Below are 26,132 nucleotides of genomic sequence, written 5' to 3'. Positions count from 1 at the left end.
TCAGATCGCATTTTGCCATAGCCAGAACTTTAACCACTAGGGAGTCAAAAAGTCACCATCTGAAGATGGAAAGAACAACATTTGAAGAAGAGTCCTCGGAGTTGATAGGGCCTTTGTGCTTTCTCAAAATGTAGGCACTTGTGATTTAAATCTGGAAATACTTTTAAAAAAGGAAAGCCATTTTTCAAGTTTTAAAATTCAAATGAGCTATATTGTGTGATGATTCCAAGAAGTAAAGTGGTGCATGTGTGTTCTGCTTCAGGGGCAGGCAGCCCATGGCAGCCAACATGGCATCTTCTCCTGTGGTGGGAGGCTGTTCTTAGGATCCGCTTCCGGGGCAGGTGGCCCATGGCAGCCATCATGGCGTCTTCTCCTGTGGTGGGAGGCTGTTCTTAGGATCCGCTTCCGGGGCAGGTGGCCCATGGCAGCCATCATGGCGTCTTCTCCTGTGGTGAGAGGCTGTTCTTAGGACAAGCCTTTTCCCCCTGGGGGCACAGAAAGGCGGGCCTGGTTGATGCTGGGCTCACAGCTTTTACTCTCTGAGCTGGAAGGCTGAGAGTAGCTTCAGTAAGCAACCGACTTTGTGGTCCTCACATGTCTTAACCTGGCCCTGATTGTGCAGGTTAGGGAGAAACAAGGCCTGTTCGTGTCACACACGGATCCTACATTAATGCTTTTCATGTCTCTGGAAGTCTAAAGACGTTTCCAGTTTTGCTCGTCCTTGGGGTGTCTTCTTAAGTAGTAGCAGCGACATTGCGCCTTCTGTGAAATCTCAGTGTTGTTGGGACGGTGGGATGTGGAGCATCTGGGGCAGAGGACGAGGCTTTCTAAGAAGACCCGACACTTTTATCCACGTGACGGTTGGATTTCCATGTGAAGGTGGAAGAGGCAGGACAGGAAATAGAGAAAAGGGATGAGCCAAGTCCTCCTCTCAGGCTAGTCTCAGTGGGACGGCGCCCTGGGCTGCAGCTGTGGTTGGAAGTCCCACCCCGTGCGTCCGAACGCCCCAGCCCCTCAGTCAGTTCCCTTTGGTCTGTTTTTAAGGGTGGCATCTAGCCCTGCCCACCCTCTGCTCTGGACTTGATCCTAGTGTGTTCAGGTGGATGTCCTTAAATCTGAGGACAGCCTGCCTGCGTCCCACCAGACAGCTGGCATTTCCCCATTTTCAGGAAGCAGGGGCCACCTGTTTCCCCAGGGATAGGCTATGAGGCCTTCCTATGTTCTTACTCACTCAGTGTGGAGAATGGTCCTGCCCTTCCCGCCCCAGGGCCTTGCATCAGATAGGACCAGGACTGCGTGTGACAGGCACCTGCCCATCTTCTGGGGCTCCCTTTGCTGAGAGCTGAGCTGCCTGCGAAGCCCCTTGCAGACTCCAGGTCCTCAGTACTCCTGCCTGATTCATGCCTTTGCATTTTTCAGCGTTCCTATCTGTTCCATCTTCTTCCAATTGCATAACCGCTCCTCTGCCCTGTTCTTCCCTACAGACGTGTCCAGGTGTGTGGCCGAAAGGAAGTACACCCAGGAGCAAGCCCGGAAGGAGTTTCAGCAAGTGTTCATTCCTGAGTGCAATGACGACGGCACCTACAGTCAGGTTACCAGCCTTGCTTGGGAGGTTCTGCATCTGGGCAATTAGGGAGAGAGATGTGGAGTCAGTGTGGGGAGAAGGCAGGTGAGGGGGAGCCGAACAGAAGCAGCAGCAGGTTTGTTCTCTGGGGAAATCAGCCTTCTGCATTTTTGAAGTTAATTCATGATGAGCCTACTTGACATAAATAGACACATAAATGAAGTGTGTGTTTATTTCTTAGTTGGTGCAGGCATTTATATCATTGCTGCTGTCATTCACACTTTCATTACTATGAGTTTAGCACAGGAAGCTTCTTTAGTGAGGCCAATTAGACCATGCTCACCTGGCTTGCAGCTTAGAATTTAATGTTAGTTTGATTTTAATTACGGGGAGCACACACTAAAAGTCGTGTCTGTGCCAAGAGTGAGCTCCAGGATCATTCATTCCACCCTGACGGGCCCACAGACATGGAGCTGAGCCAAGTCAAATTCCTGTTGTCAGCCAAAGGCACTGTTGAGAAAATCACCCGGCTCTCCGTTTTGAGTGTGTCAATGCTGTTATTCCTTATTAAGGAAAAACAGAGTACTAACATGCAATGCTAACTCACACAGGGGCAGAAAAACAGCATGGGTTCTGCACTTTGACATGCCTGTGGCCTACTGGGTGATGATGTGAGTTCTGTATGTTTACATCATCATTTGGCCTTTGAGAGACAATGAGGGAGAGAACAAGAGAGAGACAGAAAGAGAAAGAGAGGAACTGGAGCTGAAGGAACTGGCTGCTCTGGCTGTGGTTGCAAGGGGAGCGGGCGATGCAGGCTGCAGAGTGAACACTAAAGAGGCTGAGGTTGCTGTCCTGGCTCTGCAATGGAGAGCTCCTGACCTTCCCAGGCCTCAGTTTCCCCATTCACAAGATAAGGGCTGGGGCTCCATCTGGAAGGTGGTGAGGATTAGTGACTTCACAGGTAATGTGTCCAGTACACACTAGCAGTCAGTAAAGTGCTGATTTGGGCCCCTTTTGTCTTTAAAACCCTGGGGTCAAGACCTGCACACTTTCTTTACTGAGGACTCAAATGCAGCCACAGAAGTAGCTCTGGGTATCCCACGACCCCTGTCTGAGCCAGTGCCGCAGAAAGCAGAGTGGGCCTCGCAGCTGTGAGGCGCTGTGCTGTGGGCCCGGGAGGGCTCACCTCTCCTGTGCTCTCTCGCAGGTCCAGTGTCACAGCTACACGGGATACTGCTGGTGCGTCACGCCCAACGGGAGGCCCATCAGCGGCACCGCCGTGGCCCACAAGACGCCCCGGTGCCCGGGTAGGTCTGACGTGCCTTTCCAAGTGGAGGGCTTTAAGGGAATTGGTTTGCCATTTCTTCCAATCATCTTCCCTGGGTTCACTTATAATTCAAAGGGAAACCCAGTTTGGGTGACACTGTGAGCCACAGTGGGAATAGGTCTCGTCACTGACAAAGCCTACGTTTTAGGCAGCTCTTGTTTTTAAGAGGGGAAGGGTGAAGCTATGTGAATGTATGCATATGACTGGAGGTCAGCTTGCTAAAGGAAGATAGCCCTGCATCTGATCATGATGGGTTATGATGATTCAGGTTCCTTAATTGTTTAAAATAACCACAAGGACTTGGAGTCACCAGTGGAAATGACCAAATGTTTTCTTTGGCCAAAAAAGTGAAAATTGCTAGTTTTGTATGTACGTGTTTTCAAAGAAAAATGGTTCTTTCTTCATAAGTCAATTTCAAAATGGTTTGTATTATTTTATTACTCGTAAGAGAGTTTGATGTACTAAAAGTAATAAAATTAGAAGTTTAAAAATCTGTAAAATATTCTCATTCCTGTTAGTTTTTTTTTTTTGCCAACCATGCTGTAAATGATTTATATCATTTTTATTTGAAAATAATTTGCAGCCCAAGTTTGATTAATTTGTGGGGGAGACTTATCAGACCATCTATGAAGAAATGCTATGATCTAGCCCTCCAGATTCCTGGATCATACGTGTTGAGACAGTCAAAACACATCAGTATATAGCAATAATAAACTATAAAATGTCTCTCCCTGTTTTTCATGTACAATCTTGAAACATTTACATTTAGAGTTTACCTGTAGATTTTTTTTCTATTTAAGGGACAGGTATCTTTTAATCTGGAATTCTGTTTGTTATTCAGATATTTTTCAAGCTTCCTGAGCCATGGCCCTGGCCAGAACTCATGACTGCTGTGGGTTCCATGAGAATGAAGGTGTCCACAGTCAGCAATGACATAAGGTCTCATGTTTCCAGTGACTGGCCATGGGGATGCACGATGTGGAATTAAAATATGTTTATTTGTAAAAACTTTTTCTCCAGAGCCTAAATAGTGCTGAAAATATAGTTAAGCTAACATGTACACCTAAGAGTTCTGTTGCAAACTCATGGAGGAAATGAAACAGAAAAACATCACCAAGATTAACTGGGTCTGTGGGTGTCCCTCTTTCACTTTGAGAGACACTTTCATGTCCTATTTCCTTCATCCACAACAGCATTTTGAGGTGAGCCTTGTTTTGTGAAGGGGAAAGCAGTGGGGGGTAGGGGCATCTATTTATGTTGTTCTAGTGATATCATCTGATAATTAAGGAAGGTCCCAAAGAACTTTCTTAGAAAACATGTGCAAAATTGGCTGAATTTTGTACAATCTACAAATAGTGGCTTGTTTCTTGAATCACATCAGTGTACCGTTTATTCACGTTGTTGCTTCCAACTAGGTCTCAGTAACCTTTCACTGTATAGAAATATTCCTTTTGTTTTAACTGCCTGTGTGGAATGTTTGGTCCAAGGAATGGACTGGGGAAGGGAGTAGACGGGCCTTTGCATATAGAAGTCTGCTGTTTACTGGGTAGCACACGTGCTGGGCAGGAAGCCAGGCGTGTGAGATGAAAAGCTTCGATGCCGAGGGGCAGTTTCCCTGGGGAGATGGTGCTGTCTGGGAGGGGAGCGGTGTTTCCATGTCGGGGTAGGGTTCCACTGGCTGCACCCTTGGTGCTGGCATGGCCAGCGTCCTTCTACCCCTGGTTCACCTGGTCAGTGCGACTAGTATATTCCACAGGTCTACAGAGTTATGGAAAAACTCTTAATCCCCGGCTGTGTTCCAGGCTTCCCCTCCGCACACATGTGGGCACGGGGGAGCCAGTGTCGTGCGAGGGTCACTCTGGAAGCTTTATGGAGTCATGGCAAATTATGGAGAGAATTTTGAAATTGAAGGGAGAATTATGGGGGAGAGAGGTGTTGGGTATACTCACCCCCCAAACACAAAGGATTTATCATCAGTGTTTGCATACTGCAATGTAACTTCTTCCTGGAAGTTACCACAGCCCTCACAAATAATGCCGAGAAGCAGAAAAGTGGGCATCACCTGTGAGATCGTGGTCAATAGCGCGGACCACAGCTGGGCAGCGTCTTGATCTATAGGCACCAGGGAGCTGACCCTCTGGACATGCCCTCGGGGGTTCACGGAGAAGTCAGCACATACACAGAACGGCGAATCTGCAGCATCCACTGTCTGTATGTGGCGGGAGTACTTTTCACCAAGTTTACTAAAACTGGGTAAATTTCAGTATTTAATAAATGTTTTTTGCCCTCAAGTTTATACCGAGGTTACCATAGAAGTAGACTGAAAATTTGAAAATCAGACAGTGAGATTTAAAATGAGCAGTAGATAGGAGCTGTTTTTCGGAAAGTGCATGTTTATGTGTTTATGAATAATACATGCAAGCGTACCTTGAGGCCAGCCACAGCGGAGGGAAACGGAGGTCCACTGACTGGCATCATTCCTGGAGAGCGGAGAAAGCCCTTGCCCCAGAGCCTCCCAGCTCTTCAGTTGTCTCAGAATGATCTTTAATAGGAAATGGATTCCTTTATTTCATAATTCTGTATTCTTAAAGCCATGAATGCAAAATACCTAAATTCCTATTAATCCATAAATTCCTATTAATCAAATAATATAATGAGACAATCCAGTAGAAAAATGGCCAAAAGTCTTGAGCAGATGGCATTTTGTTTATAAAGGAAAAAATCCTAATGGCCAGTAAAGGCAGGAAAAGGTGCATAGGATCTTCAGTCCCAGGGAACTACAAATTAAAGTCATAATTAAAGTCACAGTGCAACTCCCCTCCACACCCACTGGTCTGGCAGAAATGAAAAAGCATGATTCTATGACTTGCTGCTGAGGACAGAGCTGTGGGTGTGGTGGGAACTGGTACTGCCCTTTGCAACATCAGTTTGCCCCTTTGCATGTGGGTGATGAAGATCCCAGCTCTTCCATTCCGGGAGGGAACCCAGGAGAAATGCATTCACCTGTTTGGGAGGAGACCTGGGAGGGCGTTCCCAGCAGTGTTCACATAAGAACCAAAGCCTAGAAACAGATCTGTGTCCGTTGGTGTCTGACTAGGTGAACACTGCCATTTGCTTGGTTCGTCCTATAGAGCAATGAGCACTGATGAAGAGGTCCAGTGCCTTCCTCAACGGTGCTGTGTGCTAATGTCCTCCTGAGTCCACGGAGCCCCACACAGAGGCACCCCAACCACAAATCCTCCCACAGCTGAGAGTCAGAAAACTCGGCTTCAGCTCTGAGGGATGCGTCCAGGGGTGGCCGACCATGAAGAACAGCAGAGAGCGATGGCCACACACACAGGGCGATGGTCGCTAGCATGCGGTGGAGGGCAGGGGGGTTAATTTTGTGACTGTAGACAGGGCTGACCTGGGGAGTCCTTTTCCTGCCCTGGAAAATGTCTTCACAGGTTTTGGTTGATAATAATTCATGACGTGTATATTTATCTTTTGTGCACTTTTCTGAATGGGTGTCAATATTTCAGGAATTTAAAATGTGAAAACACGCGATGCCACTGAAAGAAGTAACGCCGGCTGAATTCTCCCCACGTGTACACATTTCTCCAGCGTCCTTCCCTGAGGATGTTTACAGGGGGAATGGGACCAGATGCTTAGGAGCTGGTAGAAGGAGAAGATAGAAAAGCACAGCCCTGAGCCTGAGGGAGGGCTGGGTAGGAAAGGAAAGACCTGGGGGGATTTGGGGAACAGGAGAATTAAGGTTTGCCTCTGGGGATGCTCTGGAGAGCTGGAGAGAGTGGGCTGGGCATTGCGGCCCCCCTACTTGGCCACGCAGAAGCGCCAGCCACGGGCTCACACTCGCCAGGGCTGAACACTGGTTTCCTCATAGCAGCCTAAGCTACAGGGGTTAAAACGACTCTTTTACAGGCAAGAAAACTTTCCAAGGTCTCTGTGCTTGGAAATGGCAGAGCTAGGATGTAAATCTACATCTCTGTCTCCATAACCCGTGTTTCTCCCCCAGACACCAAAGTATCAAAATTCTTGGGGCCTTGAATTCCTATTTACACCCGGCTGGGAGTCGGGCATAGGAGAAGGTGGGCAGAGATGGTCAAGGGCTCTGGGGAGTGGGGTGAGGTTGATGGCAAATGGTGTGGTGCCTTAGATGTGGCAGGGACAAGAAGGCAGCTCTCGGAGACGTATCCAAGTCCACTTCGTGTTCTGTGCTGCCGAGAGCAGGTGTTTCTTGCTCACAGTTTAGAGATATATGTGCTTCTCAGAGCCCTGCTGATGTCAACCTGTGGGTCTGTAGATGGCTTTAGGGCAGGTGTTTCTTGCTCACATTTAGAGAAGTATGCACTCCCCTGCTGATGTCAAACTGCGGGGTCTGTAGATGGCTTTACAGCAGGTGTTTCTTGCTCGTGGTTTAGAGATGTATGCACTCCTCAGAGCCCTGCTGATGTTGACCTGTGGGGTCTGTAGATGGCTTTACAGCAGGTGTTTCTTGCTCGTGGTTTAGAGATGTGTGCACTCCTCAGAGCCCTGCGGATGTCAGCCTGCGGGGTCTGTAGATGGCTTTACGGCAGGTGTTTCTTGCTCACAGTTCAGTGGTGTATGCACTCCTCGCAGCCCTGCTGATGTTGACCTGTGGGGTCTGTAGATGGCTTTACGGCAGGTGTTTCTTGCTCACAGTTCAGTGGTTATGCACTCCTCACAGCCCTGCTGATGTTGACCTGCGGGGTCTGTAGATGGCTTTACAGCAGGTGTTTCTTGCTCGTGGTTTAGAGATGTGTGCACTCCTCAGAGCCCTGCGGATGTCAACCTGCGGGGTCTGTAGATGGCTTTACGGCAGGTGTTTCTTGCTCACAGTTCAGTGGTGTATGCACTCCTCAGAGCCCTGCTGATGTTGACCTGCGGGGTCTGTAGATGGCTTTATGCTCAGGGAGTACCCTCCCGCTCCAGTGTCCAAGGAAGGGACAGTAAAGGGCAGGGTGCGCACTACATAACAAGTCCCTCATGTCCTTCGTCCTGGGATCGGGGGCCGGCTCCATGTGTCTCCTGAGAGACAGAGTTGATTCTTGTTTCTTCTGTAGGGATTTTCTTTTTGTTTCTTTCTTTACTTCCCCATCCGCCCCCACCCGCACCGCCCCCACAAAGATTTGAAGCCTAACATTGCTGGGGGCAGGATTAGAGGTTGAAAACAAAGGCCCTTTTGCCGAGGGAGGGTGTTTGTAGCCCATTCTCTAGTATTTGGAAATAGCTTCAGGTTTTTAATCTCATCTCTCCTCTGACTGTGCACCCTGACCAAGAGCTGGTTCCTGGCATGAGTACAAAGTGGGTTAACATATTGTAAGCTGAACCTACATGCAAGAATTTTTAATATTACAATATTCAAAGAATCTTCATTTATAGCTTGGAGTTCCGTATTTGAAGGAAGCTACAGGTTTCAAGTTAGAGAAGATGGATAGACACAGCCCATGTGCAGTAGCTGGTGCCCATCTCGAGACCCCCAGCCCACCCCTGCCTTCTGAAGCAGGGACCAGGCCTCGTACCCTGCAGCTATAGGCCTGTCGCCACAGAGCGGACATCTTCCTGTTCCACCTGACACAGCTGTGTCTGGCGTAGGCGTCCTTTCCTGTAGCATGGGGAAGAAGACATCTGTTCCTTCCTGTTTATTTCCTAACAAACTCTATAACATGCAAATTTATAATTTGGTTTTAATTACTAAAGTCTGTGTGATACCTGTGATAGGCAGGAGTAAGTCAGTGGCCTTCTCTAGGCATTTTCTCTCTGGGTCTGAATTTCCTCCCTTCTCTAGGCATTTCTTCTCCGGGTCTGAATTTCCTCCCTTCTCCAGGCGTTTCCTGTCTGCGGTCTGATTTTCCTCCCTTCTCTAGGCATTTCCTCTCTGGGGTCTGAACATGACTATGCACTCGTCTTCACTGTGGATGCTAATCCCAGAGATTTCTAAATCTGTGTTTGGGGAAGGCCCTGTTATAAACGATGGATGATCTTGGATTCGCATGAATCACTTTCAGTACATGATATACATTGATTTAACTATGACTTCTGCATTTTTCTGCAAGGCCTAAAGTCTTGTCCTCCATCTGAATTGGTGGAATTCCATGTTTGGAGGAGTATCCTAAATGACTTCAGAAAAAAACACACTTCATAAGCCAAAGCTAACTGAATTTTTAATTTTTCACATGAATTTCCCTGGCACTACGTTAAGGACCCTACATAGCTGAGGGACTTGAAAGGATCACCCAGAATAATTAAATTCCCAAATCCTGAAATCAGCAAGGCAGCTGCGTTTGGTCTCCAACATCTCTGAAGCACTTCCTGGTAGAAATCGTTCGGGGCCAGCGTGCAGTGGCTCTGCTTGACCTGGAGAGCTTGTGCCTCGGAGGCAATCCAGCTTGCTGTGTGTCTCCACCTCAAAACGGCTTTTTCTTTAGCCTTCATAGGTCTTTTCTTGAAAAGTGAAAGTTATTAAAGTAAAACATTTCAATACTATTGAAAGAAATGTAAAAGAAAATGTAAAAACAAACCACCTTAAGGAGAAGTAGGAAATGCACTGAAAATTGAGGCTTCTTTCTAGATGGTCATGAAAACAATGAGAGGTGGTCACTTCAGGAATCAAGCTGCAATATCAGATATAAATCTGAATTTTATCAATTAAAAATACTTGTAGGCAGGGAGTGGTGGCTCGTGCTTGTAATCACAGCATTATGGGAGGCTGAGGCAGGGGGATCACTTGAGCCCAGGAGTTTGAGACCAGCCTGTGCAACAAAAGTGAGACCTTTCACCGTCTCTACAAAAAATAAAAATTGAAACAATTTAAAACAATTAAAAACTTGTGATTCTTTTCAGAGAAAAATATGTTACATTTACTCTGTAACACGTAAATTTATAACACCTTTTATAGTGTCGAGGACATTTCTTTTACATCCATGATGAGATAAAATAGTAATTTGATAAAGCCAACACAGGATTTGTAAAATTTTCAATAAAAGATTCAGATTAAATTCTGAAAGTGTTCAAATGATGCTGAATGTAAAAACATAATAATAAGTAAAATGTTAAAGAAAAAGACCATGGGGTGTAGGTTTAGTCTGACAAGCGGCTTCAGGCTGGCTTGGGAAGAGTGGGAGGTCCCTGTGTCTGCCAGGACCTGGACCGGAAGTCAGGTTTCCATGCATCCCACCCTGGCCCTTCCCTGGCTGACGACTCCTGAAGCTCCCATCTGGGCCCAGCCTTTCCTCTGCTTCAATTTTCTTTTTAAAATTGGACTTAGTGTTGAGTTGTTCACAGCTATTCTATCTGATGGACAATATTTTGGTGTAACTTTTTCTATTCAGGAAAAATACTTACTACTTTTAACCTCAGGAAAAAGTACTTTCTAGTGTCTAGTATTTGTGTTTTGATTATAATCTGCACCTCTGTTGTATTTTAGTGTACATTTAATTTGCCAGCCAATTTGTACTGGAACCTCACATGAGTTGAGAAGAGTATCCTGTAAAACAGCCCTTTACTGTACCTCATCTACAAGTGGCTTTTGTCTTGTATTCTCTGATAGTTAATGAAATGTTCCCAAAGAAATCAAGAGGTCTTTGGAAGTAAATGACCCCAATTTGTATAGCTCTATTTAAAGAATAATGGGTGTGTGCTTCTAGAGAATTTATTTATTTATGTATTTATTTATTTGAGATAGAGTCTTGCTCTGTCATCCAGGCTGGAGTGCAGTGGCACAATCTCGGCTCACTGCAACCTCCACCTCCTGGGTTCAAGCGATTCTCCTGCCTCAGCCTCCTGAGTAGCTGGGACTACAGGCACCCGCCACCACGCCCGGCTAATTTTTTGTATTTTTACTAGAGACAGGGTTTCACCGTGTTAGCCAGGATGGTCTCGATCTCCCTTCGGCCTCCCAAAGTGCTGGGATTACAGGCATGAGCCACCGCTCCCAGCTTCCAGAGATATTTTATGTATATAGAAACAAGTATATTATTTTTTCCTCGAATTATTTTTGGACAAATGCTAATTATTTTCCAGCACCTTTTTTCACTAGATGCAGCCACAACAGTTAAATGTTGAAAAGATTTCTGAAGCTGTTAAAATGTCATGTGGCCCTTTAGCAAGAGTGATACAGCTGTACTCAGGCATTTTTCTCCTGCCTTTGAATCAGGTTCTCAACTCAGACATCAGTAAATTCAGAACATTCCTTTTATCAGATGCACCTCAAATTGGTAATCCCAACTGTTTAAAGGCAGAATCACTAGGATACAAAAAGACCCACAAAGCATAAAAGCTGGTGCCACCAAGTCCAGCGAAACTCTCCTCCAGGTCTGTGAATAACATAAAGGTTCGCTGAGCAAAATCAAATGGATTCCGTTTGGTTTCTTCACCCACAGAAACACCGACGTGGCAAAACTGAGGTTGAGCTGGAGATGAGGGTGGCAGGAGGGAGGCGGTGCCGCCAGGGGGACGGAAGGGAGACACAGGAGCAGTGACAATGATCCTGGGGACACATGAGGAATAATTATGCAGCAGTGACACAGCTTCACAGGCACAGGGGCCCGGCCATCCCGTCTGGATTCTGGCTCGAATTTTCACATGTGCCAGCCTCACTCAGAAGGCCTGATGAGCCCAAGCCCGGCTGGCTCCTGGAGTTTCCGGCCTGGCAGGTCTGCCGTGTGGCCAAAGTTTGCTTTCTGCCGAGTTTCCAGGCAGTGCTGGTGCTCGTGGCTGGCCCCACACTCCAAGTCCTGAGTTGAGGTGAGGGGCCTCCCTCCAGAGGAACACAGGCCCACAGGGCAGCCATCCATGACCGTCTCATCACAGGATCCGAGGATAGTCACAGGGCCAGTGGGGGAGTCTGTGGCTGCCAACGCCCCTCCTGACCCTGGGTGAGGGATGTCTTGACCCCTTGGGGTTCTGGCCTGGTCATGCAGCTCAAGGCTGAGACGGAGAAAGAGTACTCGGGAGCAGCGCCTTCAGAGGCTGATGGGAGCTGGCGGGTGAGGAGGTGGGTGGGTCCCAGGGCATGGTGTCTGTGACTCTGAATGTCCCACATGGGCCAGGGGGTGAGGCTCAGCCTCAAGGTGACCCAGGGCCTCCCTGGGATGAGGCAGGAAGGAGGTCCTATCGCTTCCAGTCATGTTGTCTTGAGGATTATTTGACCACGGGCACTCAGGAAAATGCAAAATAGGTGATATTCCTCCTGTGCAAATTGCTTCTCCACTAAGCCTCCCCCTGGGCTCAGTGTGGAGAGAGGGGAGATGAGGTGGGAGTAGCTAAGGGCAGTGTGGACCTGGGCTGCGCTGTCCCTGGCGGTACTGTGGACCTGGGCCGTGCCGTCCCCGCTCCAGAATGCCCCCAAGGAGTGCGTGCAAGTCCTGCCTGGCCCCAGTCTGTGGCCACGGTGAGGCTTAGGGATAGGACCTGGTGAAGTCAGATAGAGCAGAGGCATTCCCTGAGTTCTGGCAGCAGGACTGCAGAGGACAGGTGCTGTGTGTGTCTAAATCCTGGGGTATAAACCCTGGCAGGGTCGGGGCTCCTGCCAGTGTCAGGACAAGAGTGAACATGATGGCGGCAGCTCTCAGGGTGCAGGGGAGATGAGGCCGTGGTCACCTCGCTCGGCCGGCCAGTGCTGGGATTCTGGCTCATGCCAAGGAGACCCCGACTGGTCCACAGGCCTTGTCTATTTCTTAGCTGAAAGCCAGTCCTATCTAGGGAGAGCAGTGTCCATCCTAATACAGCACTCTGCAAGCTGTGAGAAGCACTTGCTTGACTGAAAGCTGGTCCTATTTAGGGAGAGCCGTATCTATCCTAATACAGCACTCTGCAGGCTGTGAGAAGCACGTTCTGTTCTTCGCTAGGACTCATCCCAGGAGGCTGAGTGGCTGGTTGGCTTCTCACAGGCCTAGAGCCCTTAAGAGCACAGGACAGCTGCCCTGGGGCCGAGAGCCATGTGCCCTGGGTCCTCTGGGAGGACGCCCTCCCTGCCACGGCCAGTCTGTTGCAATCTAAAGAGTGCAGAGGAGTCTCAGGCGGCTGGAGCCCACAGGGTGGATGGATGCGGTTCTGTCAGCATGAAGGGGAAAGGGCCTGGCCTAGAGTTCACCTTCCCTGCCCTCAGAGGGGCACCTGCGGACAGCCCTCCCCAGCCCACCTGTGTGACATGGCAGGGAAGCCCAGAGGTACTTCCTCACCCTGGAATCTGGGGAGTGGGGTGACCCCTGCTGGAATCTGGGGGAGTGGGGTGACCCCTGCTGGAATCTGGGGAGTAGGGTGACTACTGCTGGAATCTGGGGAGTGGGGGGACCCCTGCTGGAATGTGGGGGAGTGGGGTGACCCCCGCTGGAATGTGGGGGAGTGGGGTGACCCCCGCTGGAATGTGGGGAGTGGGGTGAGCCCTGCTGGAATCTGGGGAGTGGGGTGAGCCCTGCAGAAGCAGGTGTTTTGGTGCAGATAAAAGGCCCTTGAGAGGAGAGGGCTGCTGACCGTGTCCTGAGCAGCGAAGACGAGCCCCAGGGTCAGGTTTTCTGTTATCCCATCCCAGGTGGTGCAGGGACGCCGGCAGCCAACCCAGGAGAGCCGCCAGGGGACGGAGCTGCTTCCTCCCTTCGCTTTGGGCAGTGCTCTGTAACCGTGGCTGGTGCTCCCTGACACTGACGGGACCTGGACAGTCACACAAAATACCTGCATGTCCCCTCTCACTCTTCATGCTGACTGAAGCATGAGATTGCAAAAAATGTAGATGGCTTCTCTCTTTCCTCCCTTGATTTTATATATCCTTAGCTCAAAAAACTTAAAACTTATTTATAAACATGAAAGTCACTGTTTGTAGAAAACCATTTCTTGTCTAGCCAGAGAGGCACCTGCTTGAGCTGTCTCTGACAGAGAATCCCCACGGGGCTGGCTGGCTTTCATGAACTCCGACTCCAGGGGCATCTCCATGCCAGTGCCCAGACGGCTCTGTCCCACTGCACCGTTTCACACACCACTCTGTTCCACCCTTCTCACCACCCCCTGGCCTGTTCATAACTGGGAAGGGTCCTGAGACCAAATCAGGGATCTGATGCCAACCAGAGCCCACAAGCTTCACAGGCCACACTGTGCATGGTGTCCGGGTCCCAGGACAGCGGGCTCAGGCCCTCTATACCATCTCCAACAGGCTCCAGCCTGAGAGAGCCCTGCCAGGCAGGCGCGCCCAGTGGGGACAGAATGCTCCTAACAGGTGGGGCTTGCAGGGGGCACTTCTGGCGTCTGGAGCAGCTGCATGTCCCTGTGGTGGTGGACGGGCTGTGTGCTGCTCTCTGCCAGCCTGTGCGTGGTCTCCTGGACCTCCTGGTCCACTCTCCCTTCTTTTCTGGCCTGTGCCTACTCACCCCTTCATTCTTTCTCAGAGAGGCCTTTGCTCAAAGTCAGCTCTCCTGATGGCTACAAAAGCAGGCCTGGATCCTGGCTCTGCCGCTTCCTAAGTGGCCCTGGGCCAGTTACTTAGCCCTTTGGTCTCACTTTCCTCATCTGTGTAACAGGCACAATGGCAGTCCCACCTCGCAGGGCTGGCATCTGCATTAAATGGCTTCAAGTCTGTGAAGGACATAGCAGGGATTGACACACAGTAAGAGCTATATAGACATCAGCTGTGTACACAGTTGCAACAGACACTGCTTGAGTAAGTTCTGTTTAATGCCCACCTCCCCAAATTGGACTCAAGTGTGTAGTGCTGCGTCCCTGCCACTGTTTGCCTGTGGACACCTGACGGGTGTGCATGAGGGGCTGAGCCCAGGAATGAATGAATGCACGTAAGGTGATGGCGGCGAGGGCCTGAGGGCTGCAGGCCAGTTGGTGTTCTCCTAGAGGCTGCTGTGTTGTGCATGGCTTGGTCTGAGTGGGGAGCATTGCTCTTCTGGAGGGGACTTTCCCCCAGCTGCCTGTCCAGCAGAGCACGTGGAGAGGCAGCTTCCGATGGCACACACAGCACCTCTTTGGCGAACGTTCATCGTGCACTCCTATGTGTGGGTCGCTCTCCTAGGTCCATGCGACTGTGCTTGGTGGGTTTTCACCACACTGCCCACTCCAGAGACAGGGAAACAGAGGTTTCGCGTGGTGAAGGTGCCTGGTCAGGGGCACGGAGCTAGGAGGGAGGGACGTTTGTTCTGCCGCCCATGCCCTGTCTTCTCCCTGCAGCGCCACATCCTCGGAAATTGGCACCGTCTTTCCTGTCACCCTCATGTTGTCCCGATGAGAGGGTGGGAGGGCAGGAACCTTGAGAAAAGCCGGGTAGCACAGAGACGCCATCTGGACCAGAGAATGCAACCCTTGCTGTTCCCTTTTCTTTTTCTCTCGCCTCCCTCATCCGATGCTGTAAACCTGCCCCCAGGATGCGAAGTTCTCGGGAGGGGTGAGCCGTAGGCTTGTTTAACTGCTCTGAAGGGGGACTCCCCGCAGGGAGCTGCCCCCTCACCCCTCTCACGTCTGTGCCACAGACCTCCCTGTCCTCACTCACGTGTGAAGGGCGTCCGGAAGGAGCTTGTGTAAACCACTGGCTCCATCAGCAAAACACCATTCCCTCCACTGGGCTGTTCTGGCAACATGTTGTTGAGGCTGAGAGCAGCTGGATTTGAACCAAGTGCTTAAGCTACAAGACTTACTAGCTGCTATTCCTCCCTTAAAGCAGAGACGTTTCCTCACGTTGTACTTAGTGGTCTCTTCCACCAGAAATTCACATCCCCGTTACGACAAAGCCCACCCCTCTAGAACAGCATTCAGGTGCGATGGGATCTCACGAATGGGAGCAATTCAGATGTGTCCTTTGGAATCCGAGGCTGAGGTGGATCACTGAGCAACCTCTTTGTGTCTGTGAACAGCAAGCAGATCCTTAAGGTCCAGCCTCCAGCCCAGGGTTCACAAAGGTGTGCACTGTCTGCAGACATGTGTGTATCAGTCCACCCTTCTTTCTCGGCCCCCTTTCTGCAAGTACAGCCTGCAGTCTTGCTTGTTATAAACACTTGGAAGTTCAGCAAATCCTTATCTCCAGAAAAATGCAGTGACAGCCTCGGGGTCTGGCTTTGTGTGTTTGCATGGCTCTGCTGGCCTGTGGAAATATGTGGAGCTATTTTCCCATCCTGGAGGCCAGGATCCTGCAGGAAGGCAGGGGCAGCAAGGTTGGGCGTCATCTTTTCATCCCAAGGTAGTTAAAAGGTGAAGTCAATGCACTATCAGGATCTCCTGCAATTTCTGTCTTGTAAAATATTTGAGTCATGAATCACAGAGCAGGTGATCCAGGAACACTTGGTTCTGTCTTAAAATTATCTCTTACATATGAAGAACAAGATCAAATTATTTTTGTGTGGATTGATTTAAGTAAACACGGATTGAATGCAAGGGCCTGATGATAAAGCCACAGTCCTGGTTGGCTCAGAGACAGAGGCTGCCTGAGGGTAGAGAATGTTTAAATGTTGGATTCTGACCTCAGCCCTCAAGAAATTTTGAATCTGCAGTCTGTACCGTTCTGTCTGTATAGTACAAAATATTTTCTTATTTCAATTGAGAAACTCTCTCATGAAGGATATTATAATTATTAGCATATTTACATTTTCCTTGTGATATTAAAACCTGCACAGAAATATTCAGAAATATTACCAAAATATGATCATTTCCCGTCAAAAGTAGAAAATACTTTTTGCCTCTTTCGGGAACACATGATAAAAATAAACTGATGACTAAGAAGCTTAAGCTCTTTAAGAAATCTGGATTTGTAAAGAGATGGTCCAAAAGGCAGAAACAAGGGAAGGAGGATTTTGAGAGCTTCAGGAGGTGGCCACACAGTGAGGTTAGCTTTGTATCCTGAGGAATTCTTACCAAGAAAAACCTTGTGTTGCAAGGCCTGGAAACAACGTAATATGTAACCAAATGGTAACAGTAACAGCCGGGAAAGAGAGAAGGGCTGGCTTTGGTAGATGAACCAGGAGAATTGTGTTCCTTTTTATCCCCTGGGGACAGCAAATTCCCAAACGCATATTATTTAGTTATTTTTAGATATGCAGCCAGCAGGGAAACCGCTGAGAACATTCCCGTGTAAATCCTCATTCAGCTTTCCTGAAGTCAGCATTGTCTGATGAGTACCTGTCACAGAGGAGGGTTTGGGATGGCTGCACTGTGTTCCTTCATGGGAACCGCTGACGTGTGTTCAGGGGTGTCTGGGCAATGCAACCCCGAGGCAGCGTCTGCCAAGAGTGCCGGAGGATGGATGGCGCCTCCAAGTTCCTCCATTTTCTCTGCCGTCCAATGAATTGCTTGTAAATTTCCTGCCACATTACTATTGCATTTCCCAAAAATAAGATGAGCATCCTCAAAATGTCATAAGCTATATTTTTAATGTGAATGTTGGTCTGTATTTCTGTCATATTCAACATTGAAAAAAAGAAAACAGAAACAAATAATTTCAAGTTCCAAAATGTTTCTGCTGAGGAGTTTTACTGGGCGTGTCTATGGCTATGGGAATTCCAACTTAATTCTGAACAGAATATTCAACTGCCAGCAAACTCTGAGAAGAACCGTTTTTCTCTCTCGAGTAGGTATACTAATGATGAGGGGGAAGTGGATCCGTATAGCGGCGTCAATCTGTGGGAAGAGAAAGAACTACACTTTCTATTTGTAATATACACCTTTCAGCATCATATAAACATTCAAACTTGGTCGCACATTACTTAGTAGATTTTCAATAGTCTAGCAAAAGGTAGTTCCTCACCATTCTCCTCTATAAATCAGAATCAAGCTGAAATCAGGGTTTTTAGTTATCTTTGGTTGTGTAATGTCTTAGGATTTTAAAAACGTTTCCTTTTTTACCTAATTCACTTCAGTACCCCAACATGGGTGTATGTTATGGTTATGATGACATTTTTCAGGTGAAGAAACTGTAATATATTGGGTTTTAAGGTCTTCTATACATGTGCAACCCCTTAGCACCTGAAGTAGAAACTAATCTTTTGTTGCTGAGTCCCGGGTCTGCAAGTTTAGGTGACAGTGTCCCCTCAGGGTACTAGACAGCTTGCAGAATTTAAGTAGAACGTGCCAAAGCACTGCAAATTAATCAAAATGGAGCAAAAGCATGTGCGTAACTTAATTTGTGATGACCATTTAAGAGTCCAAAATAATTTCATTTCACTCCACTCCTTAATTTTCTCTTTTAGGTTCCATAAATGAAAAGTTACCGCAACGCGAAGGCACAGGAAAAACAGGTAACTATCTTAGAATAAATGTGTGTGATAATATACAACATCTAATTTAACCTATCCTGTGAAATAATGTCTTAAGTTAAAGTTTAAACATCCACTAGTGACAATGATGAGAGCCGAGCCAGTTTGTTACTTCTTTATTCGTTCAGCAAGTGCCATTCACTCTTACGATCACTAGCTCCGTTGGGTCTGTGCTCTGCTGGGATGACTGGTGTTGGGCCTGTGCTCTGTGGCTTGTTTCAGGACCATCAGCAGACACTGTTAGGACCCCCTGGAGCCTCCCAGTCTGTGACTGTGGAGAGGGCTGAGGCTCAGTGTTTTGGCTCCCTGTGGGATTCTAAACCATTGCAGTTATTGAGGACCCTGATCAAGAAGCCTCAACTCCTCCCTACAAGGAGGAGGAGGACCCGTTTTTTCTACCTACAGCAATCACTGCCTCTGAGACTGGTGCAAACAAGAGCCGAACAAAACCCTTAAACTTAAGCATCATATCACAGCCTGCAGGTCCTGTTTTGGGGTCTGTCACATGCCCACCACGACTCCCCTGGGAAAGTCTCCATCCTCTTTTCTGCCCTTGCCTCAGCCAACACCCTTCAGTACCAGGACCCATTTCTGCTTTTCTCTTACATCAGCCTTTAAAGTCAGAGGTTGTTTTCAAGATGACAGTGTACTGAACCAGTAACGAACAAAAATAATATAAAGACAGCCCAGGCCAAGGCAGGCAGATCACCTGAGGTCAGGAGTTTGAGACCAGCCTGGCCAACATGGTGAAACACCATCTCTACTAAAAATACAAAAATTAGCCCAGCGTGGTGGCACATGCCTGTAATCCCAGGAGGCTGAGGCAGGAGAATTGCTTGAGCCCAGGAGATGGAAGTTGCAGTGAGCTGAGATGGCGCCACTGCACTCTAGCCTGGGCAACAGAGTGAGACTCTGTCTCAAAAAAAAAAAAAAAAATTGGGAGTTTTATTCCACTAGTCCGTTCCACATGTGTGGAGACTGTGATGAGGCCCGTCCCTGCCCTGGAAGATCCTTTGCAAAAAGAGTTCTGTATTACTAAGACACAGACATGTTGGAGGGACAAGCTGGCATGAGAGTAAATGTCAGGCTGTCCAGAGGGCGCCTGCCAAGAATGAGGCAGGAGCAGCTTCCTGGAAGGGGAAATATGTAACAGGTGTGAGCTGGGACAGGCGAAACCTCACAGTCAAGGAAGATAGCTCATTTTCCAGCCGAAAAATGATGACAGGCCTAATGGGGACACTGGGTTGGAAGAGGGTTTATGGTTGGAAAGGAAGGGGTAAAGTTGCATAGAGCAATAGTGAGCTGCGTGAATTGAGTCAAGAAGATAATGGGGTGGGCATATCGATATTTGTAGAGAAAGGAAGGGACAATCTCATGACTAGAAAAATTAATCAAATGTGGAAAGGGAGGAGGAGACGGAAGGATCATCTTCTTTCAGAGGCCATTTCCTAATCCTGTTTATTATGATATTTATTGTACCCACTGTAAACAAAATCTAGAGGAATTAGTATTTTGGGCATGAAAGTGAGTTAAGGAAAAAACACGCCCCCCACTTTAGGCCTGAATACGCAGAGGAGACACCTGGATTAAGCAACAGAGCTGGTTTCCAGACACAAATAAGACGAGACACTTCACAGACTCTGATAGAGGGAAAATAAAAACTGCACAGCTCTTCGAGATTTTTGTTTTATTTCTTTAAGGCTGACTTCAGCAGCCGCCAATGGCCTTGTTCTGTTGGGACAGAACCACCCCGTCTGTGAGGGACAGGGGCATGGAGTAGGGCCTGTGATGACCGTGCTGAGGGGGAAGCGTGGACAGGGCAGGAAGGGGAACAGCCTCTGGTGCCCAGAATCAGGGCTGAGAGGAGGAATGGACAGTGGGCCTGTTAGTCACCCTGTCCCCAGACCACACCTGCCCTCCCTGCTTGCCATTCAGACTGAGCTTTCAGACTGGCCTGGCCCCAGTGACTGGGGAATGGGCTGGTGGCCTCAGAGTGGTGACTTGGTGAGGCCTCAGCAAAAACACACAACAGTAATCATGTATTTGATTGTCCTCATTCCAAAAAATTTCAAATATGTTATTTTAAGACTTTTTGTATGTTCTTGTGTTTAAAATATGTTTCCCATTTTGTTTTATTTTCTTGGAAGAAGACTGTAAAATATTCAACCACAAAATATTCCTAGTTTATTGTTATTATCAATGTTAGACTTGGATATTTCAAATAACTGATGTTACATTTTTGTCAGTATTTTGATAGCTAGCAAACTGTTTTCGAGAGATTGCTCAATGTTAAAATTTTTTGAAAATCTGTTTTGATTTTCCCCCTAAAATAAAGTCTTATGACAAACTTTATTCTTTAGACCACTGGGAAGTTCATGACTTAGTTACCTACATAGGTCTTGTGGCCGGACCTCATCTTTGCCACTTTTTCCTGTATTTCAATCCAAAAGTTACTATTTAACAAAATGATATAAGCAAGCTTCAGTGAAAAAAAAAAAAAAAAAGGATGATCCTGAGAGCACCACAGTGCCCTGTGATTGCTTCCCGGGTGGGGCCCTGAGTGTCTGGAGGAGGACTCCTGGCTCAGGGGCCTGCCATCCTGCCAGGTCTCTGAGCCATTTAAAACCTCTTAGTTTACCAGGGAACCCAATGTGTGTGTCAATTAATTAAATACAGATTCTCCACTTGGAAAATGCAAGTCCATGAGTGGTGCACGGGCCTGTGACACCCCAGCCCGCCCTTCCCTCAATTCTCTGATAACTTTCACCCTGCCCCCTCCACCCCATGCGCCCCTCAGATCCTCGCTTAGATTATTCTAGGGCAGCAGTGGAGAGAGGGAGGGCCAGAGGTGTAGAAGGGCGTCCAGAATTCTCCAACCCTTGCCTTTCTCTTGGGGAAACAGAGGGCGTGTTAAGGGGACATGGCTCTGCTCAACCCCACCCCAGTCCCTGCCAAGCCCTCTTCTGTAACCTCCGGTGGCCCGAATTTATGACTTCTCTTTCCCAGGGCTAGACTTTCTTTCCTCTGATTATTTTGATTCCTTCCTCATCTGCCCTATGGCCTGTGATTGGCTCTGAGAGTTTAGAACTGATCGGATGTTTTCCACTTGGAAGTTAGGTCAGTGTCTAGCCTGGAGCATTTTAAATAGCAGCTGACTGGAGAGTGGGTGTGGATGCCTCAGGCAGCATCCGGTCGGGTCTGTGTGGGGTTGCGTTTTGGTTGATCTGTGGGGACTGAGTGCAAGTCCTCAGCATCCACCCGCATGCACACTTACTTAACTTACTCTCATAATTGTAGTCTCCTTGCAAATCTTTTCCGTTCTGAATTCAGATGATGCCGCGGCTCCGGCGTTGGAGACTCAGCCTCAAGGAGATGAAGAAGGTGAGCCGGGGGCGGGGATTGCACAGTTTGGGTCGGGGAGGAGGGCGAGGGATGGCATGGAGCTGGGAAGTGGGGCGAGTCATCTTGTTAGAGCTCATTCAGTAAGGAGTGTACATGCCAGACACAGAAATGACCACATGATCTCACTTATATGTGGAATCTATTAAAAAACAAACAAACAAACAAACAAACAAAACCCCAACAGTGAGAAGAAGGAAACAGCAAGCCGAAAGGTTGTCACCAAGGGTAGGGTAGGATGGAGAAAATAGAGAGATGAGGTCAGAGGCTGCAAAGCTGCAGTTATGTGGGATGGACAAGTCCACACATCCAGCGTACAGCACAAGGAATCCAGTTAATGATGAAATGACAATGGATGGCATCCCACACATCCAGCCCGTAGCACGAGGAATATACTTAATGACGAAATGGCAATGGATGGCATAGTAAACATTTCCTAACCACACACCCGTGAAGTAACTGTGAGATGCTGGGAATGTGAATTGCTTGGCTGTAGAAATAATTTCACTGGGTAAATGTGTATCTAAACATCATGATGTTAGACAGGGATAAGAGAACAAACTCCCAAGCAGAAACGGACTGCGTGTGGCCGTGTCCAGCCTTATGAGGGCACCCACTGTTTTTCCTGATGTCTTTGGAGTGAGGGGTTTTCCGATATTGCCATGTTGCATTCTCGTGAGGGTTTCGTTAAATACACATTTCTAAGTTGAAATTTTACAGTTTGGATAATATGAAATGTATGGCCATTTTCCCTGTTTACATTTCACATCTTTACAAGTGGTCATAACAAGGATAGATTTCCTGTTTTTACCTTTAATACATTGTCTTAGGTATTTACTAACTTATGAAAAATTACCAGGTCAAAGGGGACCAGGGTTAAAAGGCAAAGTGTAAGGAATACACAGTATAAATGAAAAAACATAGAAGTGTAGGACTGCATTATGCTTTGCAAATAATAATATTGGTGACTAATGCTGCATGGCCCTGCGTGCTACACAATGTGGGCTCTCCTGCTGTGAGTCCTGGGGCCTTCTGAATGCCCTTCCGCAGATGAGAGTCCTGTGGCAATTGACCCAAGTCCATCTGGGTGTAAATGGCAAATGGCATTCAGACCCAGACGTCTTCTTCAGGGTCTGTGCTCTCACGCACTAACAGTGACCTGCACTATATTCCTTTTTTTTTTTGAGACGGAGTTTCGCTCTTGTTGCCCAGGCTGCTGGAGTGCGATGATGTGATCTCAGTTCGTTGCAACCTCCATCTCCCGGGCTCAAGCGATTCTCCTGCCTCAGCCTCAGGAGTAGCTGGGACTACAGGCACCTGCCACCATGCCTGGCTAATTTTTTTTTTGTATTATTAGTAGAAATGGGGTTTCACCATGTTGACCAGGCTGGTCTTGAACACCTGACCTCAGGTGATCCACCCGCCTCAGTCTCCCACAGTGCTGGGATTACAGGTGTGAGCCACCACGCCCGGCCCATTCAATTTTATTTGTTAAACAAGATTACTACAAAAGGGGTGTTCCTGAAAAGTTTCAGGCAAAAGTTATATTTCACATATTGCATTTTGTATTGAGTCTTTCAACTGAGTGAAAACGTTGTATGTTGTGTGAATAGCCATTTTAACTACACAAGGATATCTTCTTGTACATTTGGGTATTTTTCTAAAATCTGATTCTTTTAGAGTGAATTCTGTCTAGACCCAAAGAGCTTTTAACTATACTTTTGGATAAAGAGAAGAATGCCAAAAATATTTTAAACGTATGTTATGATTTCCTTTTGTCTCATGCATATAATCATTGTAACTATTTCTTGACAAATGTACACTGTGTGTTATATTGATTTATTTTGGCTTTCGGACTGCTTGCTGCACTATGTAACTGAGGAACATTGTGCGTTCATGATGAATTAAAAATGCTTATCATTTCGTTTTGGTTCATAGATATTGCATCACGTTACCCTACCCTGTGGACTGAACAGGTTAAAAGTCGGCAGAACAAAACCAATAAGAATTCAGGTAAGACGCTGCCTGATATCACTTTGTAAGGAGGGATTTAATAGATGTAGAAAATGATGGTTTTTTTGGAGTTAAGTGTTTTGTACAGTTGACCCTTGAACAACACAGGGGTGAGGGGTGCAGACCTGGCACAAACATCTGAGGATAACTTTCAACTCCCCCCAAAATAATAGCCTATTGTAGACTGGCAGCCTTACCAATAACACAGTTAGTTAACACATATTTCGTATGTTATATATATTATATATTGTATTCTTACAAAAATAGAGAAAATGTTATTAAAAATCATAAGGAACAGAAAATATATTTACTATTGGTTACGTGGAAGTGGATCATCATAAAGGTCTTCGTCCTCCTCATCGTCTTCACCATGAGTGGGCTGAGGAGGAGGAAGAAGAGGAGGGGCTGATCCTGCTGTCTCAGAGCGGCAGAGGCGAAGGAAACGTCCTTGTAACTGTGGACCCATGACGTCAGAAACCTGTGGTTCAAGGGTCAGCTGTAAATATTTTCACCTGGTTACTCAGTCATGAAAATAATTCCCATTATTTGATCACCAGCATATATTTTAACATTTGGCATTTGAAAATTAAATTTTCTAAAGTCTTTAAGAGATTTCTCCGTAGAGGGCAAACAAACTATAGCTTTAGGTATAAATTGGAGATGTTTGTTAATAAGCAAATAATTATAAATTTCCTTCTGACCTGATTTCAGAGATGTTAAAAGACTTTGCTAATTTAGTTTAAAATCCTCCAAATTGTGTGCATTTTGTTTGCTCTAAAACAGTGTTTGAGAGAACGTTCACCTTTTAAAGCTGACTGTTTTGACATTTGGAAGACCAGTAACGGGTTGCTTCGTCTTCGGTTAATGATTTTGACTGTTTTCATGGAAAACGGTTTGTTCTGTAATTTTCATTTAGGCTCTCAATTGATTGCACGTGTTTCTCATTGCCTTTTCAAATGAGGGTTTCACAGATTCTTGCTGAAGGGAAGCAGCTGCTGAGGTTTAACGTAGTTTAGCTGCTGAGGTTTAACGTAGTTCAGCTGCTGAGGTTTAACGTAGTTCAGCTGCTGAGGAAATACGGCGTTAGTAACAGCTTGAATTTTCTACGATCAGCTTTGGGTGAAAAAAATTGCAAACATTCACAAAGGCTGCTTATGCATTAAAACTGTATCTGTGGTTATGCATCCATATAGTCTTCTGCTTTCAAAAAAAATCAAAAGGTTTATTAAAGTTCAGAATACTAAGAGTGGTTCAATTCTCTCTTCACCCTCCTATGCCTCTTATAGACCCAACCTAAAAAGGACCCTTGAGGGAAGTGCCTGAATCCCCTTAAGCCAGCAGCCACCTCAGAACCCCATGGCGAGTCTATAGTGGGCCTGTCCACTGATTTTCACCTGTAAAGCTCGCGTGGTGCAATGCCAAATGAGCTGGCACAGGTCCCGTGTATGATTTCTGCCCCATGATACTCTTAAATCACTGCCTCCAGCCCCAGAGTCTTAGCTGTTATCTTCTTGTTACTTTACCCTTCCGGGCTGAGATGAGGAAGGGCACACCCCAAAGGCCCCCCACCATCTACAGGCACACATGGCAGAAACATTTAACACCTATTTATAACATTTTTCTCAGAAATGCTTGTTATAGATGAGTTTTTCCTATTGTATGGAGATATTAATCCCTGTATTACATGTCTCACGCACTTTTGACACTGGGTTTTGTTCAATTTTGTCACCCCACTTTAAAAAGCTGTTTTATTTGATTTATTTCTATTTCATACCAATTTGTATATGAGAGATTAATTAAAACACTGTATGTTTCAGGTTTACTGGTTGATATGGTTGGGCATTGTGTCCCCACCCAAATCTTATTTTGAATTGTAATCCCCATACTCTGCACCTGCCAATGGAGAGACCAGGTGAAGATAATTGAGTCATGAGGGTGGTTTCCCCCTTGCTGTTCTCATGATAGTGAGTGAGTTCTCACGAGATCTGATGGTTTTATAAGGGGCTCTAACCCCTTCGCTGGGCACTTCTTCCTGCTGGCTTGTGATGAAAGTGTCTTGCTTCCCCTTCACCTTCTGCATGATGGCAAGTTTCCTGAGGCCTCCCCAGCCATGCTGAACTGTGAGTCCATTAAACCTCTTTCCTTTATAAATTGCCCAGTCTTGAGGAGTTCTTTATACCAGGATAAAAATGCACTAATACACTGGTAGATCTTGAAAACCATTGGAGAGTAAATATGTTAGCACCTAAACTTAATTTGAAAAACAAATGTAAAATTCTTGTAAATGATTTTACTGGAAATATGCATTATTTTATTTTATTTTATTTATGTTGAGAGGAAGTCTTGTTCTGTCACCCAGGCTGGAGTACAGCAGTGCAATCTTGGCTCACTGCAACCTCCACCTCCTGGGTTCAAGCAATTCTCCTGTCTCAGCCTCCTGAGTAGCTGGGATTACAGGCACCCGCCACCATGCCTGGCTAATTTTTTTTTTGTATTATTAGTAGAAATGGGGTTTCACCATGTTGACCAGGCTGGTCTTGAACACCTGACCTCAGGTGATCCACCCGCC

General features: G+C 47.0%; 1 protein-coding gene across 1 annotated transcript in view; it reads left to right on the top strand.

The window, feature by feature from the left end:
* SMOC2 (SPARC related modular calcium binding 2) overlaps positions 1 to 26,132 on the top strand; it is a 166,555-nt gene that overhangs the window by 22,409 nt on the left and 118,014 nt on the right. Inside the window, exons 3-7 of the mRNA XM_011935086.1 lie at positions 1,485 to 1,591; positions 2,775 to 2,874; positions 18,086 to 18,133; positions 21,482 to 21,532; positions 23,489 to 23,563. Of these exons, the coding sequence (XP_011790476.1) occupies positions 1,485 to 1,591; positions 2,775 to 2,874; positions 18,086 to 18,133; positions 21,482 to 21,532; positions 23,489 to 23,563 (381 nt within the window). The remainder of the gene's footprint in view (positions 1 to 1,484; positions 1,592 to 2,774; positions 2,875 to 18,085; positions 18,134 to 21,481; positions 21,533 to 23,488; positions 23,564 to 26,132) is intronic.

The sequence above is a fragment of the Colobus angolensis genome, unplaced genomic scaffold (assembly GCF_000951035.1).
Source record: "Colobus angolensis palliatus isolate OR3802 unplaced genomic scaffold, Cang.pa_1.0 Scaffold14, whole genome shotgun sequence".
In the NCBI taxonomy this organism is placed as follows: domain Eukaryota; kingdom Metazoa; phylum Chordata; class Mammalia; order Primates; family Cercopithecidae; genus Colobus; species Colobus angolensis.
This window is presented reverse-complemented; position numbering and strand designations above follow the sequence as displayed.